The 27,169-nt window shown below is 38.6% G+C and overlaps 1 protein-coding gene across 1 annotated transcript; it reads right to left on the bottom strand.

The window, feature by feature from the left end:
- Positions 1–1,996: 1,996 nt before the first annotated feature.
- On the bottom strand, positions 1,997–27,169 carry LOC140160975 (uncharacterized). Its single transcript, XM_072184334.1, has 13 exons — positions 26,948–27,169; positions 18,293–18,482; positions 17,510–17,690; positions 16,621–16,735; positions 14,606–14,818; positions 13,738–13,933; positions 13,248–13,410; positions 10,353–10,579; positions 8,334–8,470; positions 6,355–6,552; positions 4,955–5,625; positions 3,963–4,080; positions 1,997–2,725 (listed from the first exon to the last, which is right to left on the bottom strand). Exons 2-13 carry the CDS (start codon positions 18,429–18,431, stop codon positions 2,696–2,698), a joined length of 2,388 nt encoding a protein of 795 aa, XP_072040435.1. The 5' UTR covers positions 18,432–18,482; positions 26,948–27,169; the 3' UTR covers positions 1,997–2,695.

The raw sequence follows: 27,169 nt of genomic DNA, 5'->3' as shown, positions 1-27,169 counted from the left end.
TTCTTTTTGACATTGGGGGGGGGGGGGAATAGAGTTGGAAAGAAATTGTTGAAGTATAGTCAATCGAGCACCTTTTGGCAACAGAAGAAGTTTATAGGGGGTGGGCTTACAGCCGAAGGTGGGCTTATACCCAAGGTGTTACAGTAATAGTAATACTCAGTGAGAAGAGGAATGTATTTAGTGACATGGTCATATGGCAACCCGCATTGTTATCTTTGTAATATCAAATACACATTTTATAGTAGGGGGAACACTCCTCGATCTGCTGTTACCTAATAGTAATACTCAGAGATGAGGAGTATTGAGTGACGTGGTCATCTGGCAACCTGCATTGTTATCTTTCCTTATTTAACTGTCTAATTATATATCGATAACAGGAAACATGTTTATTTTGATGGCTCAACAAATAGATTCTGTCACAATGAACAAAATGAATGCAAATTTACAGATTTAAATGAATTAAATTTGTTTTCCTTTTGATTATTGGTAAAAGCAGTACAATACCAAAATATTTCAAATGCATATATTATGAAAATCGTATATCCGATTTGCTGTGGCTTCAAACAAAGGGCATATTGATCAGTGTACTTTGTCCTGCTCAATCTGTTTAAAACATACTTATTTTTTCAAAATGCCTCATGATCCACCTTAACCATCACTCTCCTAATAGCATTGTCTCAAAATTTATCTGATGACTTCATCATTATAATAGTACATTCACCTTACTCTTCCAGGGGTCTGAGCTTGGGGGTGCGCAGGGACACTCAACTTTTGAAGGGATGGGTATGTGCCTGTCAATAGGACCCCTTTTCTGAAGTCGAACATACCTGATGACCCCCTTTATATGTCCTACCCGATGGCCCCTTTTTTAGGTTTGGCTACCAAATGACTCCCTTATTTCTAGAATTTTGTCATCAAAATACCGTAAAATAATGCAGAAACTTTCAAATTTTCTTATTTCAGCAAATTTGTATTGTAAATTTGGAAGGAAAAAAATGACCCATATTTCCAAAATTTTATACCAAATGATTGCCTTTTCCCTTAAGTTTATACCCATTCACCCCTTTAAAAAAAACATATATAGGCGATAGGCCCCTACTTCCTGAGTGCTTGGATGGGGGCATTATTTGAGGGAGACTCTAGGAGGGGGCTTGGGGTTATGTATGACTTTTCAATCTTAAATTAGTGCACACTACACCAGTATGTTATCATAATCCCCACCACCCATTTGGCACCATTCTTTGGCAAATGTCTACTTTTTGGCAAGAATATAAATATAATGGCTTATTCATCATGAGGTATGTTGCTGAATATTAAATTGTCTTGTGTTGTTACAAAAATAAGAGAAAATCATTGAAATAAAAAGGAGAAGGCAGGCTCCACCATATCTGTATGTTACTCATTCAAAGAGGAAAATGAGAATTCAGATCATTTCACAATGTGCTGGTAAACTATGGTTTTCAGTGGAGAGCGTGGCGCAATGGTTAGGGTACTTGCCTTTAGTGCATGAGGTCCCAGGTTCAATTCCCGGCGGTGGTGATTTGCTGAGATATTGACTTAAAAAAGTGAAAAAAGTCTGAAATTAATTAGCAACTTCTGTAGATTAAATTCAGACTTCCGCTCTCCCCATGGTTCATCCAGAATTGGGTAAATGAATCATGAAAGTACTCCGTCTTTTGGAGCGTATGTTAAGCTGTCGGTCCCGTGTGCCGGGAGGCATACCTGTACATGTATTTCGCAGTCAGTTTCAAAAAGAGTAGGGTGTTAACCCCTGACTGTTCCCAAACCCGTCCCGGTGTTCAAATGGACCCCAATGGAAATAAGCTTCAATAGAGACTTTCTTGGGTTATCCAGGGTTGTCAAAACCCAAACAAATCATATCAAATTAAAAAAAATCTGTATATAAGGCAAATTGCACCAATGATGTACAAACCATTGCAACAATCATGAATTATAACAACCATATTAACTTTTGATACCAAAATATGCTAGTGTTTCACCATTTTAATCCCCATAATGACAATCCAATAGTGTTACTCATGGGGCTACATGGAGTCTGCCTCCTCCTGTCTAATTCTATGAGAAAAGGAAATTCTAAAACAAAGCTTCTTTGTCGAGAGGGCAGTATGATATATTATATAACTGTGACAACATTCATTGACTTTCACCAAGCTTGGAATCAAAGTGAAGATCTTTTCTTTTGACTGCATGTAAAGCTATAGATGATGTGACAGCAATGTTTATAAACAAGGGCAAGGAAATGGTTAATCTATATGCTTGAGGGAACTGTCCGTGTACCATTTCACTTCCCAACAGCCTTATTGCCCATTATCTGATTTGACACAGTTTTTGAAGGCACAGGTCCTCAACCAAACAGGATGCATGCCCACAGTGGTATCTGGCAACCAACTGTTTGGTATGATGTCACATCATCTACAGTGAGCCTACTTTGATGACAACTGCACTATTCTAGTTGAAATCCATACACCCCTATGGAAGACATAACCTTAATCTCCTACACAGGGAGTGTAGATTTCAAAAGATTGAGGTCATGTCTTCCACACTGGGGGTGTATAGATTTCAACAGGAATAGCCCATTATATCCTTGAGATTGAGATGCTAGGTCTCAATCTTTTTGTGTTTAAAATTAAAATTAAAATTGAAAAATATCTTCACTTTGGACATGTCTTACCCATTACTCTTTCAAAGACAGGTTTATAAGAATCTGAAATAAAATATAAAAAGGATGAAATGTATACAAAATAAAACACAAATATGTCAAAAATAAAGATGAAAACACAAAGTATGTCAGACATTGATAAAAGAAAATACAAGAAAACAGAGAACAAACTAAGAGCTATGTGTATAGTGCAGGTGGGTTAACTTGGACCAATGCAGAAGAACAAGATGCAAACATGTGTCAGTCAAAGAAGGGTGCATGCATGGAAGTGATGCAACTCTGTGGATATAACAGCATTATGGAACTGCACAACTCAACTTACATTTCATGGCAAAATATTGATGAGAAAATAAAACAAGCTTCCCCCATTATTTTACATCAGTCCACATACAGTTGATTTACGTCGCTCCCTCTTTGCCTGAAGTTGCACCCTTCTCAACTCATCATTACCATGACTAGGGAGCTTTTTTTCTGACTTAATATTCTCCTGTGAAGGCTCTTTGGGACTAGTACCATCATCATCATTATTGGCTTCTTGATTAAATTCACACACTTTAGTTTCCATTGGTGGCTCAGTGCTCATGGCAGCACCACCACCAGCAGCAGCAGCAGGTTCTTTGGTGTTGGTGTCATCAGCATGCAGTATTGGGTTTTCATGCATGGGTGAGGTGGTTTGCAGATCAGGTGCAGGCAATGGATCAGATGAGTGTGTAGGTGTTGGGTCATCATTGCTTTGTGATGGATTTGATTCATGCATGACTGTAGTGTCTTCTTTCAATAGCTCAATGAGAGCTACATCAGCAATGATGTTGAGAGTTACAAGTATCTGTAGTAGTAAGAATGTGGTAACTAAAAATTTAGGCAACGTAAGGGGATACTTTATCCCATTTATACCAATGCCCCATAAGTATACATGAGACTCCAATTTTGGACCACATTATCAAAACTTATTTGTTTAAATATGGCCTTTTATTCACCCATTGCACGGTTCCGCCATATGCGAGGAGAGCCTCGATCTGGCAGCATGCATGAATGGGAATTGAACCCTTGATTGAACCAGTCATATAATATTGCGTAAAGTTACGCAATACTTCCTTTCATATAGCATATGGCGGAACCGTGCAATAGGTGAATTCAGTGGCACATCCCTGTATTTCTTCCTCCCCCATGCAAGAGCCCTAATCTATAAACAGAAGTCACAAATTATGGTCAAGGATTATCTTTTCATCCTCAAGAGACAACACTGCAATCATAGCAGGGAAATGTCCCCATTTGTTCTTACCTTTGCTAGTTTTATGGTATCTTTGCTGCCCTTTGATCCTTTTTGAAGTTCATCCTGAATTCTTGGCACATTATGAAGAACTGGTCTTGTGAAAGTGCTATCTGCAGCTACTAGTACCCTGTTATCAATGACAAAAGTAAAAAGAGCTGTTTGAAGACCCAATTAGTAATGGGTTCGCCATACACCTGTGGAATATTAAGAAAAGCTTTCCACAGAGGGAGGATGTTTTTCAAATAGAATTGGCTGGGGTTAATTATTTTGAAACCCATACTCGCCTGATATGGCTTTTACCTACATCTTCCACAACTGGCAGATAATTTCAAATGGAAGATACCCAATTGTCTATTCTATTTGTGACCCATACTCCTTCTCTGAAAAATGTTTGCTAAATCTTCCACAGGGGGAGTGGAATTACCCAATGTGCCTAACCAAATCATCCTAAATTTCAATATATTTTAATGCTTGGCCCCATCATGGCTGCATATGGAGGTTTCACTCTCCTTTACTTCCATCATGCTCACAAGTTTTGAACAATGCAAATGAGCTACCAAATTAGCATATTTTGCAACAAAAACCTAGTGAAATTTGAAGACTACCAATAGCCACCCTCCACCAAATCACACATCACTATTGTGCTTTTGATTTATGCAAATGAGCTACCAAATTAGCATATTTTGCGACAAATTTGAAAACTGCCAATTGCCACCCCTCCATCAAATCACATCATTGTACGCCCTACCAGTTCCCAGAAATTGCACTCGCAACACTTTCTGTGGAGGCATAATGAATTCAAAATACACTCCCCTAAATAGAATTAAACTTCATGCTATGTATATCATCAGCTTTCATTTCCAGCCAGTCGATCTATAAGAAGATGTGCAGCCTTGTGCAATCCCAATGATTCTCTGTAGGGATGGACTTATCAGACTCATCCCATTATCACTCTACCCCACTCCAACCCTTACCCCACTCCAACCCGTATTCCTACCTACCTTTTATTTTCAGCCAGTCGCTCTATAAGAATATGTGCTGCCTCATGCAATCCCAATGCCTCTTCTGCAGGAACAGACTTATCAGCATCATATCCTCGTCCCAGATCTATTTGTGAAAGTGGCATGTGTACATTCCATTTGGTTCCTAATGCTGCCCACAATGAATCAGAGATATTCAAGGTGCAAGGAACAAGATGAAAGTAGGTTGGTTTCTGTGGCAACGGGTGGATTATGAGAGGGAAGAGCACAGTAGCTGGGCTAATACGCTGTCTGCACAAGGCAATGTGGAACTCTTCAACTTGCTCAGGGGAATCCAAGTAATTGGGTGATAAGAAGGCTACGACACATTGAGCTGTGTCCATCAGTATGAGACGATCTTTGTCTGCATTAGTAGGGGTCTTCACCACCAAATCTGGAGCTGTATCCTTGAAGATGGCCTTCAAGACAGTGGCATACTTCCAATCTTCTTGAGCGCAGCTGAAGACGATGTCAACAACTTCTCCCTTTTCATCTGAGGTGGCATCTGATGTGCTTTCTTTTAGGTGAAGGTGGATCTTTTCAGCAAAGTCTTTTTTCATGGATAGAAGCTTTTTATCAGCACTGCCATACTTGGTGGTAAAGTCTCTGCTGCGTTGATCTTCACTTACTTGTTTGACATCACAGGATGGGTTCTGTTATGACATAAGGAGTAATAATTCAGGACAGAAAATTTATATTTTGTCTACCAATGAGTAAACTGCCAATGAGTAACTAAACAGTTTATAAGTGCAAGAAGCGTAATTCTTATTCAGTGATTGTGGTTTAACCCATAAGCGCCAAATTTCATTGGTTCCAGTGGATGTAGTCTATCACACCGTAGTTGACAGTACACAGCAGTGTCCATGTCGTCATGGAACACCCTTGTCGAGGTGCACTAGCTGCATGTATGTAGTGCGTTTCAAGAACAGTGTGTAATAAGGGATCACACTACGCGCAACTGAATTTGTAAACAAGTTTCATTCACTTTAGACCAGGGGACTTTTCATGACTGTAACTTGGGTTAATTATTTTGCAACTCATTCTCCCCTAGTCTACTGTACTAGACCATTTTAATTTTTCATCCCTCTATTCCGTCTGACCATGGAAATCCACCAATCCTGTTCTGATCCAACCATTCTCTGGGCAGGGCAGTCACTGGGGATGTGTTTTGTTTTATGCATGGAATGGTATGAATTGTTTATCAAAAAGGGAATGCAGAACAGTCTAATTCTCCCCCTACACATGACTTTATCTATATCTTCTACAATTGAGGTGAGTATTTCAAATGGAAGTTACCCAATTACATATTCTATTTGAAACACATACTCCCTCTGTGGAAGACTTTAACAAAATCTTCAAATAGAATAGCCCAATATTCCTACCTCATCTTGATTGAGTATATGTTGCACATCAGCATCCACCTGCTTCCCTGTGAGCCAGCTAACCACAGCCTTACACACTGTACTGGTAACAGCATCAAATACATCAGGAGTGGCTTTAATCAGCTTCACTTTACTGAAGGTCGCTGGTACTTCTTTCAAGTCTTCCAAACAAAGTGGAACTAACTGCATGGAACCATCCTGTGATGGAAGGAATGTATAAGTTTAGTTGGTACTTCTTTCAAGTCCTCTAAACACAATGGAACTAACTGCATGGAACCATCCTGTGATGGAAGGAATGTATAAGTTTAGTTGGTACTTCTTTCAAGTCCTCTAAACACAATGGAACTAACTGCATGGAACCATCCTGTGATGGAAGGAATGTATAAGTTTAGCTGGTACTTCTTACAAGTCCTCTAAACACAATGGAACTAACTGCATGGAACCATCCTGTGATGGAAGGAATGTATAAGTTTAGCTGGTACTTCTTTCAAGTCCTCTAAACACAATGGAACTAACTGCATGGAACCATCCTGTGATGGAAGGAATGTGTAAGTTTAGCTGGTACTTCTTTCAAATCCTCTAAACACAGTGGAACTAACTGCATGGAACCATCCTGTGATGGAAGGAATGTATAAGTTTAGTTGGTACTTCTTTCAAGTCTTTCAAACAAAGTGGAACTAACTGCATGGAACCATCCTGTGATGGAAGGAATGAATAAGTTTAGTTGGTACTTCTTTCAAGTCCTCTAAACACAATGGAACTAACTGCATGGAACCATCCTGTGATGGAAGGAATGTGTAAGTTTAGCTGGTACTTCTTTCAAATCCTCTAAACACAGTGGAACTAACTGCATGGAACCATCCTGTGATGGAAGGAATGTATAAGTTTAGTTGGTACTTCTTTCAAGTCTTTCAAACAAAGTGGAACTAACTGCATGGAACCATCCTGTGATGGAAGGAATGAATAAGTTTAGTTGGTACTTCTTTCAAGTCCTCTAAACACAATGGAACTAACTGCATGGAACCATCCTGTGATGGAAGGAATGTGTAAGTTTAGCTGGTACTTCTTTCAAATCCTCTAAACACAGTGGAACTAACTGCATGGAACCATCCTGTGATGGAAGGAATGTATAAGTTTAGCTGGTACTTCTTTCAAGTTCTCTAAACAAGGTGGAACTAACTGCATGGAACCATCCTGTGATGGAAGGAATGTATAAGTTTAGCTGGTACTTCTTTCAAGTCCTCTAAACAAAGTAGAACTAACTGCATGGAACCATCCTGTGATGGAAATAATGTATAAGTTTAGCTGGTACTTCTTTCAAGTTCTCTAAACACAATGGAACTAACTGCATGGAACCATCCTGTGATGGAAGGAATGTATAAGTTCAGCTGGTACTACTTTCAAGTTCTCTAAACACAGTGGAATGTACTTTTCCTGTCAAAAATCCATAGACCCCCCCCCTATGGAAGACATTCACCTCTGGGACATTCATACCATCTGTGAGGAAGATTAAGGTCATGCATCTTCCATAGGGGGTGTATGGATTTCAACTGGAATAGCCCACTGACACCAAAGGAAACTACCATTCATAAGTCTAAGCTTTGATCAGCATCAAAAATAGGTGGGAATTGTGAGGCTTTCCTTTCCGGATGTAAAAGCAGAAAGTTTAAATCTAAAAGAAAACACAGAGAATGAGAATGAGGAAGAGGAGAAAAAAGAAAATGTGAAAGCGGAGGAGGATAAGTAGAGGAGGGGAAGAGTAAAGGAAAGGAAAGGAAGTGGAGCATGGAGAGAAGCAGAAAAGCAAAAGAAGAATATTGTAAAAAAAGCAGAAAATGAGAAGAAAAAGGACAATATGTGACCTGCTACCATGGAATGAGTGTTAAGTCGAAAGTTGGTAGTTTCGAGACATCCTGCCAGCTGAGCTGACTTTACGCTCATTTCGTGGTAGCTGGTCACATATGAGTATGTACCCTTACCCCTGAGCAGTGTTTAGCTAATGCCAGATTGTACTCCTCTTGGCAGACAGGGGACTTGGTATAGTTCTCTGAGATCAGAGCCAATAAGCATCGACTACCATCTATAGAATGGTACAAGGTACGCTGCCATGCCTTGCCTGTTGAAAGGAAACAGAATGCATGTGTATTTAACTTGAAATTCATATGTGCACCCTCTATGGAAGACATGACCTTAATCTCCTACACAGGGAGTGAGAATTTCAAATTACCAAACTGGGTGACTCCATTTGAAATCTACACCCCTTTGTGTGGGAGATTTTCTTTGAAAGGGGTGTATGGATTTCAACTGGAATAGTCCAATTCACAAACATTCAGTTTTGTTACCAGAAATTATACATTGTGCTGATTCAAATGTGTGATTTTGCTTTGTTTTTGTAATCCCATTCAAAGAATGCTTGGCAGTACAAATGAGTCTTGGGACTCTTTATTAATCCCACAGCTCCTTCAATTCAGAATTACCAAAAATTTGAAAGACTATTTCTTCAATTATGTCACAATCATCATTCATCTCATGTTGATTTACTCAACTATAGTAAATTGCTGCAAACCTTTGACAAGAGCTTACTTCAGAGATGTTGACAAAAGTTCTCAATCTCTTTGGTCATTTACAAACTAACGTTTGTTTGGCTTATAATTGGTGAAAATTATTTGGTTTTTGTTACTGCATGCATCAATAAAGTACCAACTCACGCTTATGTAAATTCACATAAGCACGCCCCAGTCATACATTACTCAACACTAGCATAGGTACAGTACCCAACTGCGTGCATGCCATTGTATATTAAGGTGGCTGTGTACTCTCAGACATGCATGTAGTAAAAGTGCAATAACTTTGTAATTATTCGCGCAAGATTTATAAAAGTATACATTTTTATGAAGGCAAGACATCAATAAATCTTAATATAAATACAGATTTGGGGTAAAACAACAATTGTGAAGAAAATCACAAAAAGTGAGTTTTTGGCAATATTTGTTAGGTACATCATAACAAAAAACACTCTTTCCAAAATATTTTATTTTGTTTTTAGCTCAATCTTGAGGCTCCATTCCAAAAACGTTTTTTTTTTTTTTGATATTGGCCTTATTTTTTGAGATATTGACCATATAAGGCATCAAAATGAACTTTTTAAAATTCAAAACGCCTATTTGCACAAAATGATGCCCAAAATCGGAAATAGACCAAATTAAAAGATAATGAGACCATCGTTTCTTGAGCCGATCCCGCTCTTGACGCTGTTCCTATCTGCCTACCTGCAGACGCTGTATTTATTGAGTTATCGTGTACCTAAATCGTCATTTTACCGAGAAAATGAACATTGAAATAATGGCTGTTGAAGTTTAAAGTGGTCACATTTTGCACTTTCATCGAATCTCACAGGAGAATGCGACAGTTTTCGCTTTTGAAACTTATATTACGTGAACATCGGGTAAATCCACAGCCCCTTGAGAAGTTTGAGCGAAATCCATTCATAACTTGATATTTAAATCGGGGAAAGAACTTGAAAAAACCCACATTTTATCAGCTAAAACGGAGCCATTTGACCACTAGGTTTTTGTGAAATCAGTGCTTCCGTGGTGTTTCCATAAGATGCGCCACGCATGCAGATAAGCGCCGCAGATATCGCAAGCGTATTTGTGCGTTAACAAATTGCACGATACGCTAACGCGATGAGTTGTTATGCCAAGTGTACCTTGCTGGTACAACAAAGATTTTCTTTCCTTTTCAATTTCAAACACGAGTGGAATAGTGAAATAAAATCCTTAAAATATTGCAGTTGGAGTTTACAAATCTGGATTTTCATTCCTTGTATTTATAAAAAACATAACAAGGTACAAACATCATAAAAACTCAATTTTGAGAAAGAAACAATGGCTAGAGTACACAGCCGCGTTAACACATGATGTTATGAGTCTCATTTGTTTTTGCCAATTAAAAAAATAGAACAGAAAGTGGAAATATATAAGTGAATTTGAGCTCACCTGTTTTCAGCTCTTGGATATCAAAAAAGATCCTGAGTTTGGGGGCTAATTTCTGGAGTAACTTGATAACCTTTTTAGCAATCTTGTCATCTCTATGTGAGTAAGAGACAAAGATATCATACTGGATAGGTGCAGGGTCAACTGTCAATGTCTCCAGATGAACCTTGATTGTCATGGAGCCAAGCAGGGATAAGCAGGCTTCATGGATCTTCTTTGCATCATTGGGTCTGTCATGAAATAAAGATATAAAATATTATATGAGTATTTCACTCATAAAAGATATTCATTGGGCTATCCCATTTGAAATCCATACACGTTCTATTCTCTTGGTTGGGCTGACGTCACACAGCGGAAAAAGCTTTGTAAAATCAGTGTGCGCATGTGCAGTTCCCCTCCTATGTGCGCGCTTGTGCAATAAGGGGACAATGTTCCCAGATATCCGACCGAGTGAATGGAAAACATGTCCTTAATATCCTACATGGGCAGTATACTAGGTCCATTGTTTTTCCTTATATTTATCAACAGTATGAACAAAGTAATTTCCCATGGTCAAATATCTATGTATGCTGACGACACAACACTCTCCGTCAGTGGTAAAGACCCCCAAGATATATCTGCTAAATTGTCTTCTGATCTTGATTCAATAATGAATTGGTTGAATGTTAATAAATTGTTTTTGAACACTGATAAGACAAATGTTATGTTGATTGGAACTGCGAGTAAGTTAAGGAATGTTAATGAGAAAGATTTTTCTGTATTTGTTAATGGTAAACAACTGGAAAGAGTAAGAAAGGCAAAATGCCTAGGTGTTGTTGTTGATGATCAGTTAAAATGGCATGATCAAGTTAATAGTATTATTCAAAAGGTTTTCTGTAAGATTGGGCTATTAAGACGCCTGAAACCTTTCCTTGAAATTGATACATTAAATGTTATTTTTAAATCGTTTGTTCAGCCTATATTTGACTATTGCAACATCTCATGGTATGGTCGTTTTAAAGATGACAGTTCCAAACTTAATGTTCTCTTCATAAACGCTGTGCAAGAGTGATTTTGAGCGTGAACAACTTAACTTCATCTGATTTCATGTTTAGAATTCTTGGTTGGGAACGGCTTCACACTCGTAATGATTATTTTAAAGCACTAATGGTTTATAAATCTCTTAATGGCCTGGCGCCACATTATCTTGCAAAAATGTTTAACCATGTATGTACAACTCACAATGTTAACACACCCGACAGGCTGCTGCTGGTCAGTTGGCTTTGCCACCTTCAATTCATGGATATGACTTAGAATGTTTTAAATCATCGTTCAGTTACAGTGGTGTAAAATTATGGAACAACATTGAAAATGATATTAGAAACTCAATAAATGTGCAAACTTTTAAACGGTATTACAAAAATGTATATTTTCACCAGTTTTAATTAAATAGTGTATAATGTAAATAACATCTTGAAATATATATGTTACTGAGTTATTATGTGTTTTATATGATGTTTTTATGGATCAATGTTCATTTAATAATGGCATGTGAGTTTTAATAATTATTGCAAACTGTACAAATGTATGTGAGATTTATATTCTTTTAATGTATCTTTTAATAATGGCTTGAGTTGTAAATTGTATAATTATATTCTTTGTAATTCTCTATAATTATATTCCTTTTATGTATTTTGCAGGGCCCGTGTTAGACCAGCTTCGGCTGAATCGGGCTACCCTGGGTAAACATGTTGTAAATAAATAAATAAATAAATACATATGGGTGTAGATTTAGAGAATAAATGATAGGAATTTTTGTTTTTACTATCCTCTACCGTATGATAGATGACAGGCAGGTCCAATATTTTCAGTAGTGGATACCGGCGCAGGCCTTTCGTCTATCACATGGTTGGGGATAACAAAAGCAAAAATTCATAAAGTTTATTCTCATTCCTAGGTTATTCTCATTCCTAGGCAGATAAGTACTATCTTATTATGATTATAAACTGTTTTATTTAAACTCTTGTTATCCTAGAATTAAAGAAACTTGTTTACAACGTTACTCTTCATTTTCGCGTACTGCAAGAACATGCAAGTATTACACGATATGTGGACACATACAACGCGCTACATACCTCTACAAGCGTGTTACACATTATCAATACTCATGATGATGTGGGGTCGTCTACAGCATGATAGACTATACTCGAAATCATGCCATTGTCAAATCAGATTATGTGTTTACGACCTAGACCACTCCCACTGACTAACAATTCTCACTCCCTGTGTGGAAGATTAAAGTTATGCCTTCTATACTAGGGTGTGTATGGTTATCAACTGGAATAGCCATTTATGTAATTGTTTTAGTTAGTTTTAGTCAATTATTCAAACTGTGAACTGTCTACAGCCCCAAAGTTGCGGGCTTGCAAAAGTTATTAAAGAGAGACCGGAGAAAGGATAAGTGCCAATGTAATTTTCTGCACGGTCATTATAAGTCTCATTAATGGACCCTTTTACTCCATGACTGCCACCCAATGATCTCCTCTTTCAAAAGCTTACACCCAATATCATAATAATGCATGAAAGCTACGTATACATGTGCCTAATGGCCCCTTTTTATTTCAACATGACTGGAAAATTATTACTTTAGCATAGCCTTATCCTCAGAAATCTGAACCTATTCAACAAAAGCATGATTGCAATCTACCGCGACAGTTTGTCTCACGCACATAACAAATGCACTACGATCAAATAGGTTGATGACATTTGATTGAATGTACTGCACTGCGCCATGATTATGGTGACGGACACCGGTTCAAATCATTTGTTTGGAGCCAATCGATAAAAGCATGCAGGGCCTCAATAGGACTACTAAACATGGTGCATTATTATAAAGTATAGAAGATGTCTATTTCTTACCTGCAGTCAACATATTGCACCAAGCCCATATAGGTTGGCATCAGCTCTATTGAGTCCACATAAAATGGTGCTAGCATGTCACGATGAGCCCGTCTATTGCAGCATAATGCTATGTTGTATTGTTCTACGCATGCAGTAGACTTCAGGTAATGCGGGCTCAGAACTGTAAAGAGAAATAACAATTTGAGGTATATTACAACATGATAGAACAAATATTAAATATTGGCCCTTTTATGGCCTTTGACCCCTCATGGGAAGCATAGGGGGCATATAAAATAGAATCAATTCTAGTTTTATCATTTAACATGTAAGGATGCAAAAAAAACATTGGTTCCACTAATGTAGCAAAACTAGATGCTAAAAAATCACCCCATAGCGCCATGTACTAGAAGATTTGAGTGTCTTTTTTTTACCTGTGACAACCCTAGCACTCCTCATCATCACTTGATACACATCTTGTTGCCACACAGCTTCTTTGTCTAACTCTTACCTGTGACAACCCTAGCACTTCTCATCATCACTTGATACATATCTTGTTGCCACACAGCTTCTTCATCTATCTCCTGATGTTCACCAAAGATACGGATATCTTGTTTATCAGCTTTCAGTTTGTTTTGGATTGCTTCTACAACACCTTTGTCATCCTCACAATAGGACAGGTAGATGTCAAATTCTATAGGTACAGCCTGTATGCAAGAAACAAGAGGTAGATGTCAAATTCAATAGGTACAGCCTGTATGCAAGAAACAAGAGGTAGATGTCAAATTCAATAGGTACAGCCTGTATGCAAGAAACAAGAGGTAGATGTCAAATTCTATAGGTACAGCCTGTATGCAAGAAACAACAGGTAGATGTCAAATTCAATAGGTACAGCCTGTATGCAAGAAACAAGAGGTAGATGTCAAATTCAAAAGGTACAGCCTCCATTCAAATACCCGCATTTGAAATGCACACCATGTGCGGAAGATTAAGGTCATGTCACATTTTATACCCTTAATTATAACCCAATATTTAAACATTTTCTGTAAATGTCTCCCGATGAAGGTCGAAGTTACAACCGAAAATTTGAGGTATGTCTAATCTTGTGTTGAGATCAAAAGTTTAAAATCATAATTATGTCTACCAACACAGATGAACTTTCATGCTAATATTTTCTGTAAAACATTTTGTGCTTGTTGGGTTGATCCAAACAGGTCTAGTACACATTCATTCAATTTGAGTTTTGTAGTAACGTAGGGGCATATTTGCTTAACAAAAAATTGCATAGCAACTGTGCACCCCACTTGTATTGTATCACACCAGGCAACTTTTGGAGCTAACTTTGTGATCTATGATTAATTCATAGTCAAAATACTGACCTTTGGCACCAGATACTGAGAATCATATCTCTCCTTCAGCTCAGCAAATTTGTGGCACACAGGCGTAAAACGTTTCAGGGTCGCTGCACTAAGTTTGTCATCTGTAATCTTTGCATAGAGGACAATTTTGAGTAATCTGAGAGGAAGGCCAGCCTTCATCCAATTCACTGCTGCTACCACCATGCCTTGTAACATGCTTACTTGGTTATACCCCTGAAAAGTGAAATATAAACATTTTCAAGAACGTTTTATAACTATAACAATCTTGCAAGGTCAGAGATTCTAAGAGAACATCAGCTTTTAATAATCCAATTCACAGCTGGTACCACCATACCTCAGTTTGTCCACATAGAAGTACAAACCAAATCTGTGGCATCGGGGGTCGATGCTTCGCGACCCATGCACTGCGTGTTAAAAAATGTGACGCGTAAAGAGCGTGGTGCGCTTGGCAAGTACAAATCGTGCAGCAGTTGGTGTGCGAAAGAAGTATTTACACACGCATTGCAGCGACATAATTATTCTCATACCTCGAGTTTCCGCGGTCTGTTTACTTTGTATTTCTATGTGGACAGACTGTTTTAACACATGCTAATTTCTCCATACCCCTGAAGAGTGAAATATGTTTGGCGATTTGAACTATAGGGGTCTGATTGTAAGGCTGAAACTGGTCTGAAAGGATATGTTTGAATTGCCCCATTCCAAAGGATGTTAAAGTATTACTTGGTTTTTCTTTATACATTACTGTAGTTGGTTGCAAAGACACAGTGAGAGAGTATGCAATTAATACTAGGCGAGACCTGTGAACCAACCGTGAACTCATGTAGTTCAGGTTGGTATACATGTAACTCTCAACCGGTAATCATGAGGTCTGGGGTTCAAACCACACTGAGTCCTAATTTTTTGCGCTCTCTCTCAATTTGCCAGTTTGCCCAAGCTTTATAAAGTTAAATCTTGCTTTTTGGTCTTGCATCCTTTATTTCTGCTCCTTGGCATATATTAATTGTGTATGCCTCACATTGTAGTACACCCTGTCAGATAAAGCATATAGGCCGTCTCACTTTCTTCATGATAACTGTAATATATTACAGGTCTTACACCCTGTCATGGTAAAGCATAAAGGCTTCTTCCTATCTGCATGATTACTGTAAGACATTACAGGTCTAAAGGCTAGATCACACTCCCAAACTTTGGTAAGTCAAGCAATGCCATTTACAGACATTTGTTGACAACATAGTAACTGTAAAGCATCAAATGTTGGTGTACATGAAAATGGGCAAATTTGGGAAGTGGATTTGTGGACATTCCTCCTAGCTAATTTATTCATTATTTATTTATTTCAAATCTCCTTAACTTTATTTATTTATTTAGTTCCGTAAAATACAACATTTACATCAGTGATCATAAAAATCAAATGAAAAACAAACATACAGAAAATGCTGGAAAGTCAATGAACTATTCCAGTTGAAATCCATACACCCACTTTAGAAGACACGACCTTAGTCTCCCACACAGATAGTGTGAATTTTAAATGTGGTTTACCTGAATGTCTGACTCAATATGAAATCTATAACCACATTACGGAGATAAAGGTCATGTCTTCCATAGGAGTTATATGGATTTCAACTGGAATAGCCCAATATCTATTTTGTATCTTTGACCAAGTGGCACATGAACTTTGTTAACATGTAGCAGAACGAACAATGAAACATCCAGTTGAAATCCATTCATACCCTATGTAAGACATGTACATGACCTTAATCTTCCACACAGGGAGTGACAATTTCCATTTTAATAGTTGACTATATATGAAGTCTACACCCACTGTGTGGAATATCATGGATGTGTCTTCCACGGGGGTGTATGGATTTCAACTGTACCAGCCTAATATTGCTTCCTCTCTGTGGTATGAACAGGATATAACATAGCACTGGTGACACACAATCTACAGTGACAGATCTAGCAAAACTGACCAATTTCAGGGCAAATAAATATATAACTCATCAGTTTGAACTTACCTGATCTCCTGTGTTTAAGAGAGGTGTGATAACAGTTCCATCTTCATTATTCAAGATTGGTACTAGGCACCTGTAAACATTGGCAACTAACTCTTGAGGGCGCCCCATACCAAAACTAATATGATAGAAAGAAAGTACCATCAGGACAAAAATGAAACTTAAAATCATAAGCACTTTTAAAGACTTTTTATCATGATAATACAAAACAAATTGGTCCAAAACAACATGTTTGAATTTTAAACAGAATTAAACTACAGTCCAACCTCAGATGGGACCAAGCATTGTCCGGATAAGTGAAAAATCCGGATAAGTGAAATACTTGTAATTCTGCATTGACTGTCCCAAGTACTAAAATGGTGACAACAAAAGATTGTTTAAACATGGTGTAATAACACTAAAAGATGGCTTTAGAGTGCTTTTTGCACCATAGATGTCATTCTAAGCATTCAGAGCATGGAATTACCTGTGGTAAATCATCAAAAACATATTTCCCTGTGAAAATTTCACATTCGGATAACAGAGAGATCCATATAAAAGAGGTCCGGATAAGAGAGGTTGGACTGTAGTTAATATTCCAAAGTTCTTTAAAAATTGTAACAGGTTGAGATATCATGTGTTAATTTACACTGATTTGTTCAACTTTTTGATGAAGATATTAACTTCAGATTCAAGAGCACCTTCACCATGATCCTCCTCCTCCACCTCATTGTTTTTGTCACCGTCATCACTGCCATCATCATCATCATCATCATCATCATCATCATCATCATCATCATCATCATCATCATCATCATCATCATCATCATCACAAACATTGATCATCATCATCATCATCATCATCATCATCTTCACTGAATCATAATAACCTTAAGCATTGAATAAAACTTACGTTTTAGTTTCAAAACACAAGAGACGTTTATACGGCATTTTATCTGGTAGCGGATGAGACCACCAACATGAATATAAATTGCGTAAATCTTCTTCCTTGTTGCGGGCCAGATCACGTACATTTAATCCCAGACTACGTTTTAATGCACCAATGACTGAGCTTGCTGTTGGAGTGTAATCACCTGAGAAAAAGAAAATATAATCAAAATATACATAGATGTCAAATTCTAGTCATCCAAAGCCAGTGGTGTTCATAGCGTATTGCTATAAAGACTTAGTTATTAAAATGATATCATAAAAGTTGGCGAACCTCATGAATGAATGATTAACAGCAGAAAAATGACGCTGCCAACAGCAAAATAGCCGCAGTAAAATAGCATATTGATATCACGACTTATGATCAAATGTATGATGTCACTGTTCTCGGATCGATGTGTAAAGTTACCGGTCCATCACACTACCAGAGATGCCAACATTAACATCCAGAAAATAGGGAGGATTCAAACAAAAATTAGGGAGGTTTTCAAAATTACATGCAACTTCAAGGACACAAAACTTGCCAGAAATAGGGAGGTTGCCAAATTTGGATGTCAAAACGGACAAAAATGTTTACAAAAATAGGGAGCCTAGACCTCTAAAATAGGGAGTCAGCATCTCTGCACTACATGCTCTATTCTCGCATCCATGGGGGTATTTCTCCCCGTATTTCTCATTTACCTACTTAATGGGCTATAATTATAAATTAATATTCTTGTACCATAGGAAATTATAAACACATACTCACCCCTGAAAGCTGAAACCATGAGCACATCTACTTTATCCTGTCTTCTAAGCTTAGTGATATCGCCAAAACACAAGTCAATTTGGCATTCTCCATTCTGTGTCAGCACCTTCAGGGAATCGTGCAACACAAAACCTGCCATGTTGTATCCAAGTTCTAAACAGCGCAGGTGATGTTTATAGTTTGATGGATGCTGGAAAACAGTGTTATGAATGAAAATGTTACATGGCTGATAACTCTCATGCATTTGGGCACTTTTGGGGGATCCCCCCCCCCCTGAAATTCACTTGCCCTCAACCCATGCCCCCCGAAAAAAATCCTGGTACACCACTAATGCTTTTGTGCACGGTGAAACCACGGGGGGGGGGGTCACTCACTACTTGACTTGCTACGCACCCACGTCCAAGAAAAACGTCTAAAAGGGTATGTTTTTCACCACACAGCGTCGTCGACGCTCTTTTTGAAAAAAGGGTACTTTTTCAGAAGGCATCGCCATTTAGAGGTCTTTTTTTTTTTCAGCCAAATCCTTAGACGTTTAGGGTAGGTAATATTATTGTTTGAGTAAGCTTGCACTAATTTGATTAAAATCACCACTTTTTAATTGATTCTTGTTACTTTTGTGCATGTTTTCTTCAGTATCTATAGGTCTGCAACATCAAAAAGACACCTTGGGTATCAAATTACCTCATTTCCCTCTTTACGCCACTTAGGGTATAAATATAGATATTTCTCAGTTGACGCCATTTAGGGTATGGTTTTTGCATGTGCTGCGCTATTTAGGGTAGGATTTTGCATGTGTTTCGCCATTAAGGGGTGCAATTTGGTTTTTTTTAAATTCGCCATTAAGGGTGAATTTCAGATGTGTTCGGACGCGGGTGGGAGGCACTTTTGTGTGATGAGAGTGACCCCCTCGGGGGTGAAACCCACAAAGTTAATAAAATGAGACTACCTGTATAAACTGTTTGTAACATTTGTTTCCCCTCATCATCCATGGTTGGATTCACTTCCGCATTAAGCTGAATTTATACTCGATCGCCGAGCGATTTAAGCTGAATTTATACTCGATCACTTTTGCAGAAAAGCGATTCTCATGCATGCTCAGTGTTTACTTACATTTCAAGAGCGTCGAGCCGATCAATCGATTCAAATCGCCGAGGCAAAAACGATGTCGCTTTTGCAAGTTGAAGAAATCTCAACTTCCCAGCGATATGCTTGACATGTGAATGCATGCATCAACCAATCATATACAACCAACTGTATCTATTATTTTGCTAATTAATCTACCTCTCGAATATTAACTTTTGGTGACAAATTAATTCAAAGCAATAATTATTTACAACATCTGATGTTTTAAAAATGTATTTTGTGACATTTAGAATATTTTAATTGTCGTCTGCAATCGCTATCGCCATGATAAGTACCGTATAAATTTATGCAAAAGCATCGAGCGATGCATCGCAAAATTCAGCGATTGCCCATCGCTTTCCAAAAGCATTTCATCGCAATCGCTCAGCGATCGAGTATAAATTACATACATGTGTAAGCTTTACGATGTCAAAACGCTTTTGAAAAGCGATGGGCAATCGCCGAATTTTGCGATGCATCGTTCGTCGCTGTTGCATTTATACTTATCACGGCAATAGCAATTGCAGACGACAATTAAAATATTATTAAAGATATTCTAAATGCCACAAAATGCATTTAAAAAAATATCAGTTGCTGTCAATAATTATTGCTTTGAATTAATTCATCACCAAAAGTTAATAATCGAGAAAGGTATAAATTAATTAGCAAAATAATAGATCCAGTTGGTTGTATATGATTGGTTGACGCATTCACGTGTCAAGCGATATCGCTGGGAAGTTGAGATTTCTTCAAGCGACATCGTTTTTGCCTCGGCGATTTGAAACGATTGATCGGCTCGACGTTGTATGCGTGAATCGCTTTGCAGCAAAAGCGATCGAGTATAATAATTAATATTCAACTTAACGCACACACAGTTGCTGGTATACATCATGCAGTGTACGAAAAAATCGTCACGCTATGATAGCGTGACGCGCGCTATGTCGATCAGGCTGCATTCATTCAATTGAAATTTCAAGTTCAAGTTCGATACGGTTAAACACCCCAAGTGGGGAAAATAAACCGGTTTATGGTGTGTGTGCTTTTTGTTTTCTCTTAGATGAAGATTTCTTGCAGTTGTGCTTTGAAGGCTGTTGGGTCTGTAATTGCTATTGTTGATTCTGGTAGAGAATTCCACTCGGAGACAGCCCTTGGTAAAAATGAAAATTTGTAGGTGTCCTTTGATGGTTGAAGTGGTATGAATGCTTTGCTGTGATTATTTCTGGTGGAGCGTGTTACCGGGTGCAGCAGGGTTTGGACCGGGATGGCTAGGTGACCTTCGTAGGCTTTCTGGAACTGGCTGAGTCGTGATTTTTTACGTCTGGTAGATGGAAGTGGCCACTCCAGGTCCGCCTTTATGTCGGTGAGACTGCTACGCCTGTCATAGATGTTTTTAACAAAGCGGGCAGCCCTGCGCTGAACAGCTTCAAGTTGGTATATTTGGTCCGCGGTGTAAGGGTCCCAGACTGCAGCGCAGTACTCCATGGAAGGTCGCACCAATGATTTATAAGCCATGTTCTTTATATCTTCAGTGCATCCCCGTAGATTTCTTTTTATAAAACCCAGTGATCTGTTAGCTTTTGCAGCTACTTGACTGATGTGATTTTTCCATTTCATGTTGTTTGAGATGTCTACACCAAGATATGTGTGTGAATTTGTTTGACTAAGAACGGAACCATTTAGTGAATATGTATGTTGTTTTGGTTCTTTGGCGCTTGTAACCTTTAAGACAACACATTTGGCTATGTTGAAATTCATGCACCATGTATGTTCCCAGCTACAGAGTCTGTCAAGGTCCTTTTTGGAGTTTGTCGGCGTCTCGTCATTGCTGATTGTTCTGTAAAGAACACAATCATCAGCAAAAAGTCGGACAGTGGAGGAGATTTGGTCGGGGAGGCCGTTGATATATAATAAGAAAAGCAAAGGACCGAGTACAGTGCCCTGCGGAACGCCTGATTTGACATGTACCCAGTCCGATGCATCACCTCCTATAACAACCTTTTGCTTTCTTTGCATTAGGAAGTTAGAAATCCAAGTTAGCGTCGGTCCATCCACACCATAATGGGCAAGTTTCAGCATGAGCCTCTGATGTGGTACTACATCAAAGGCCTTGCTGAAGTCCATTATGATGACGCCTGTCTGTCGCCTTGTCGAGGGATTTGGCGTAAGTCATTTGTTGTCAGTATTAATTGAGATTCACACGATCGATTTCGTAAAGCCATGTTGATGGTCGGTCAATATGCCATACTTGTCAAGATGTTTCATGACATTCAATGAATGACATAGTTCCATCACCTTGCAACATATAGAAGTAAGGAAACCGGTCTATAGTTGCAAGGCTGTATGCGATCTCCTTTTTGAAGATTGGAGTTACATTCGCATTCTTCCAATCTTCAGGCAAATTGCCAGTCTCGAGTGATTTTCTAAAGATGGTCGCCAGGGCTGGCGCAATCTCCTTTGCCCCCATCTTTAGAATGCGTGCAGGCACGCCGTCAGGTCCAGTTGCTTTGTTCGGGTCAAGGTCTGTCAGTAGCTCTTCAATACCATTGATGGATATATGTATGTTTGGCATGCATGGAAATTTTGAACCTGGTATGTGTGGAAGATTATCAAGTCTCTCCTTACAGAACACTGACTCAAATTGATGGTTCAGGATGTCAGCCTTCTTAATATTTTCAGAAACTAGTCTCCCATCGATTTTAAGTGATGGAATGCCGAAAGAGTCATGCTTAAGACTCTTAATGAAGGAGTAGAACTTCTTCATTGATACCATACATGTGTCTCTAACATATTGACGGTAATTTCAAGTAGACTCTCTATTTAGCTGTTTACTTAAGTGATCGAAAGATCTCCCAGTCTTCAGTACTGTTTGAGTGCTTTGCCTTGCTAAAGGCTTTCTTTTTCTTCCTATACAACCGTGAGACATTTCGACTGAACCACGGAGGTTTCTTGTGAGGGCTTACGATCTTTGAAGGGATGTTCCGTTCCATAGTACCCTTGACCCTGGTACAGAAATCATCCCACATCTCATCAACTGTGACCATCTCTGAACAGAGATCTAGAAAATCACTACTAATCTCAGCGAGATCTGACCTTACGGCTGACCAATCTGCTTTGTGGTATGAAAATACCTTCCTGGGTTTAGATTTGTTAACTTTTGGGCGGGTATTTATTGTAACCACTGGAATTCCATTGTGGTCACTCATCCCAGGAATAACCCTCACGTTTCCGACCAGGCTAGTATTTGACACGAAAAATAAATCCAAAATATTTTGACCACGAGTTGGTTCACGGACTACCTGGTCTAGGCCAAAATCATTGGTTAATTCCAATAATTGCCTACATAACCCAGGTTTTGGACAACCCTGGGTGGTTGACTGTTCCTCCCAATCAATGTGAGAGAGGTTGAAATCACCAGCCAACCATATATTGTGGTCTTTGTTATTCTCTAATTTGGAAAGAGACACCTGTAGTTGTTCTAGTATATCACTTCCCGATTCAGGGGGTCTATAAAAGGCACCTAAAAGGATTTTTTTGGAGCCGACAAGCTCTAATTGTGCCCATAGTATTTCGCACTCACTGTCCAAGTCTGCACGATGTGACATGATGATGTCGTTTTTCATACAGATAAAGACTCCACCGTAACGCTTACCATGGTCATCAAGGGGCCTATCTTTTCGGATGACGGAATAATTTGATGGAAAAATTTCACTACTACTTATGTCATCCGACAGCCAAGACTCTGTTCCGATTAAAATATCAGGGCTATTTACGTCCAGACAGAATGCCAGCTCGGCAACTTTGTTACAGATGCTCTGGAAGTTTATGACCATGACTTTGACTGGTTTGTTCTTAGGGGAGGGACAGCCACTACCAGTGGTAGTAGGCTTGTCAGACCATCTTGTACGCTTATGAAAACCTGTGTCTTGCGTGATGCCTAGTTGGAATATGAATAGGTGACGATGCAGCTAAGGGGGATCTAATGTCATCCTCACTACTTAGCGAAGATAGCACTCTGTAACTATTTTCTGTTACAGTCGACCAAGAGGTAAACAATGAACTTGCAAAGTTAGGCAAGCCGCACGTACATATCCAGGAGACATCACTGTCCTCCAGAGCTGCATATGTCCGAGTACTCATATTTAGGCACTTGGCGTGAAACCATGCGTCACACATGTCGCATCCAACAGCATAGCATGACCAGTCACATTCTTCATTGCAAATTTGGCAGGGGAAATCGGGACCGGGATTAGTCTCTATATCGCCAGCTTGCATGACAAGGATCATGCAATAGGTGAGAACCAACTTGCGGAGACTAATATGGTCTGACTTCGACCTTATCTTACCAAGTAACAATTTGATGTCAGCAGGATATAAGTAAAACTTGAAAACAAATGTCATGTTTGCAAATGTATCAGAAATATTGACATGTTCATGCATATTGAATGGTGAAAGACATCTATAACAATCATAACAACAGTAATACATGTAAGAGCATATTGATATATTACTATGACTCAGTGAATACTCATTAGAAACATAATGCACTGTACTAGTATGAGTATTTGATACAACATTAACATGTATGTTTACAGAATTTATACTGGGTTTTAAGCTTATGTAGCTCGATTCTCTTTTACACATGAATGTGAAGATCACCAACAGAGATATATGAAAAATGAAGACCTTCATGATGCATCATGGATGATAAAAATAAGGTCACCATCACACATCCCAGCCCTACTTGCCACCACACCCGGCGTTACGCTATTGCGTTAGCACTGCATGATGATAAATGGAGACGCCATCTTGGATTGATATCAAAACAATAACAAGTTACAAAATGATGGAAAATACCTGACCCAGATGAAATTATCTATACTATTAAAGAGGAACTTGCCGATAATCGATACTTTGAAGAGGAACTGATCGATTCATCGGTATCATCTCGGAGATTATAGATAAATGGTAAATTAATAAATAGATAAATAATAAGTTCTAGCATTTCCAGATGAATGGTAAATGCATAGATAGATAGATAAATTAATAAATACAAATAATTATTTGGATTTATTCGGTAGATCAACCAATGGTGGCCCGCTTATTTACAGTCCGTTGCTGCGTTGCTATACGCGGATTACGCACAGGTCGTGGCAACTTCCCGACGCGCTAATGGTAACAAAACTTCCAGTTTCATCTAAGACGGAAAATATCACATCTCTTAGACGGAACTAACAAATTAATGGCTGAGACAAAGGTGGTTTTAAGTTACGTTTTTTGAAAATAAATGGTCCAAGTGATCTAATAATTTTGAAAGTGATATCAGTTTATCCGCTCGTGGTGACTTTCGACGGAGAGTGGGCATTATGCGGCATGGTAACCGCAACGGCTATAATAATAAATCAACTGCATTCGCTTATGCAAATTATGACTTTCGGAAACTTCTTTTGTGATGACTTTCCAAGATTTTAAATTCAAGGTAGGCCTAGGCATATACGGTATTGGAAAGTAATTTGAGTTTATTCGCTTTGTCATGTTGTGATGAATTTCGATGGGGAGTGTGGGACATTATTAGCAGATTATAGCATGGTATAAAACCGCAACCGCTAAATATCCGTGGCGTAGAGTTCTTTTTGACAGTAGGGGAGGGATGAAAACATTTCTTGAAGTAGGCATATTAATAGTGAATCCGGCATCTTTTGGCAACATTAACAATGGCGTAGATTTCTCTTGACATGGCATGGGGGATGGGTCCGCTTAAATCAATTTCTTGCAATAGGCCTACAGTGAAGCCAGCATCTTGGCGACAGAATAATTTATGGCAAGCTAATTAGGCCTACTAAATTATATTGTGCAAAAGTGGAACAAATTCGCATCGAAGGCCGCAAAAATTGGCACTTTTAGTTTGGCCAAAAATGAGGTTAATTTTGTCAGAAACCCACATCTATTATACATGTGTGAACTTGGGGTCATTTTACGGACCACTGACCTTATCAAAACATTGGGGGGTTATACCCACCCCAACACCGAATTTACGCTATGTAACTCAACCTTCTTGAAACCCAATGTTGCTATAGGCCTACTTGATGAAACAGAAACACATATAAAAAAAAGAACGAACGAAAGAAATAAAGGAACCCACATACATGCGCCAACATGGGAGGTGATTCAGTAGATCATGCCCCTTATCGAAATATTGAGGAATTTATTACTCATCCCGGGATTTATGCCTATGTAAAGAAAGAAGAAGGAAGGAAGGAAAAAAGGAAGGAAAGAGGGAAGGAAAGAGGGAAAGAAAGAGGGAAAGAACGAAAGAAAGAAAGAAAGAAAAAGAAACAACGGGAAAGCAAGAAAGAGAAAGGGAGAGAGAAACGAAAACAAAGAAGAAATAGACAGACAGAAAAAAAGAAAGAAGAGAGAGAGAGAGAGAGAGAGAGAGAAAAGAAAGTGAACAAGCAAGAAACAGAAAGAGGAATGGAACGCAGGAAAGAGAGAAACTGAAAGAAAAAAGGGAAAGACAAAGAAAAAATAAGTAAAAAGGGAAGGAAAGAGGACAGAAAGAAAGAAAGAAAGAAAGAAAGAAAGATAGAAAGAAAGGGAAAGAAAGAAAGAAAGAAAGAAAGAAAGAAAGAAAGAAAGAAAGAAAGAAAGAAAGAAAGAAAGAAAGAAAGAAAGAAAGAAAGAAAGAAAGAAAGAAAGAAAGGGAAAGCAAGAAAGAAAGTGAGGGAAAGCAAGAAAGAAAGGGAGGGAAAGCAAGAAAGAAAGGGAGGGAAAGCAAGAAAGAAAGGGAGGGAAAGCAAGAGAGAAAGGGAGGAAAGCAAGCAAGAAAGAACGGAAAGCAAGAAAGAAAGAGCGGGAAAGCAAGAAAGAAAGAACAGGAAAGGAAGAAAGAAAGAACGGGAAAGCAAGAAAGAAAGAACGGGAAAGTAAGAAAGAAAGAACGCTGCTTGCAAAGTAGAGGCAACAAATGGTAGGCCTACCACATCACTAACCGCGTAATAATTGAGCTGTTAAAAGCGATACCAATTGACATGATTACCATTTCCATCGCTTATACTAACCGATCCCGCTTACTAACCGCTCCCATTTACTCATCTAGCGGGGGCCCGCGCGAAGCGCGGGTACCCGCTAGTATATAACAAAAAGCACACTACTATGTGGTAAGGATGTTATTTTACCACATGGATGACAAATGGAAAGCGGATGGCTGAATAAGATGGTGGATTCAAGCCAATTTTGAGCAGCAACTAGATGACACGTCTGCTCTCCGCGAAGCACACACACACACAAATTTCACCTGGATAGCACCAGAAGTCCAGAGTACAGTGTCTGTATGTGAGAAAACCACCTGTATATATCATACACACTCTGTATATGTACACATACACATTCTGTGACTGTGTGACAGTAAATAGCATTGTTTTGGAGATTTAACTGGTTGTCAACTAGATTTGATACAAAAACATGGATCTTTAAGTTGAACATGACAAGTATAGTACAAACATGACCTTTAACTAAGTTAAAGTTTAAGCTTACCTAAAGTTTACTGCATTATTTGATATGATATGATGACTGTTCACTGCGACAAATTAACAGTCCGACAATTGGTCACTGTCGTTTTGGTAAATGCACACGTTTCCGTTATAAATTGACCTGCACTTGAAATCATTTCATGACTCTCAATGCTGTCACTCCCACTTTTATGAGCTTTTATTTGCAGATGCACGAACAGCATGCTCTTCCGCAATGTAAACAAAA

This window comes from Amphiura filiformis, chromosome 1 (genome assembly GCF_039555335.1).
Source record: "Amphiura filiformis chromosome 1, Afil_fr2py, whole genome shotgun sequence".
Taxonomy (NCBI): domain Eukaryota; kingdom Metazoa; phylum Echinodermata; class Ophiuroidea; order Amphilepidida; family Amphiuridae; genus Amphiura; species Amphiura filiformis.
The sequence above is the reverse complement of the archived record's forward strand: the minus strand, read 5'-3'. Positions and strand labels throughout refer to the sequence as shown.

Excerpts from the sequence above, each read along its gene's own strand:
- LOC140160975 (XM_072184334.1), bottom strand. The coding sequence starts at position 18,431 with ATGGCAGGTTTTGTGTTGCACGATTCCCTGAAGGTGCTGACACAGAAT. Across the intron at positions 13,934-14,605 it reads CTCAGTATCTGGTGCCAAAG|GCTGTACCTATAGAATTTGA; the intron begins GTCAGTATTTTG and ends TCTTGCATACAG. Across the intron at positions 8,471-10,352 it reads TATCCAAGAGCTGAAAACAG|GCAAGGCATGGCAGCGTACC; the intron begins GTGAGCTCAAAT and ends TCCTTTCAACAG.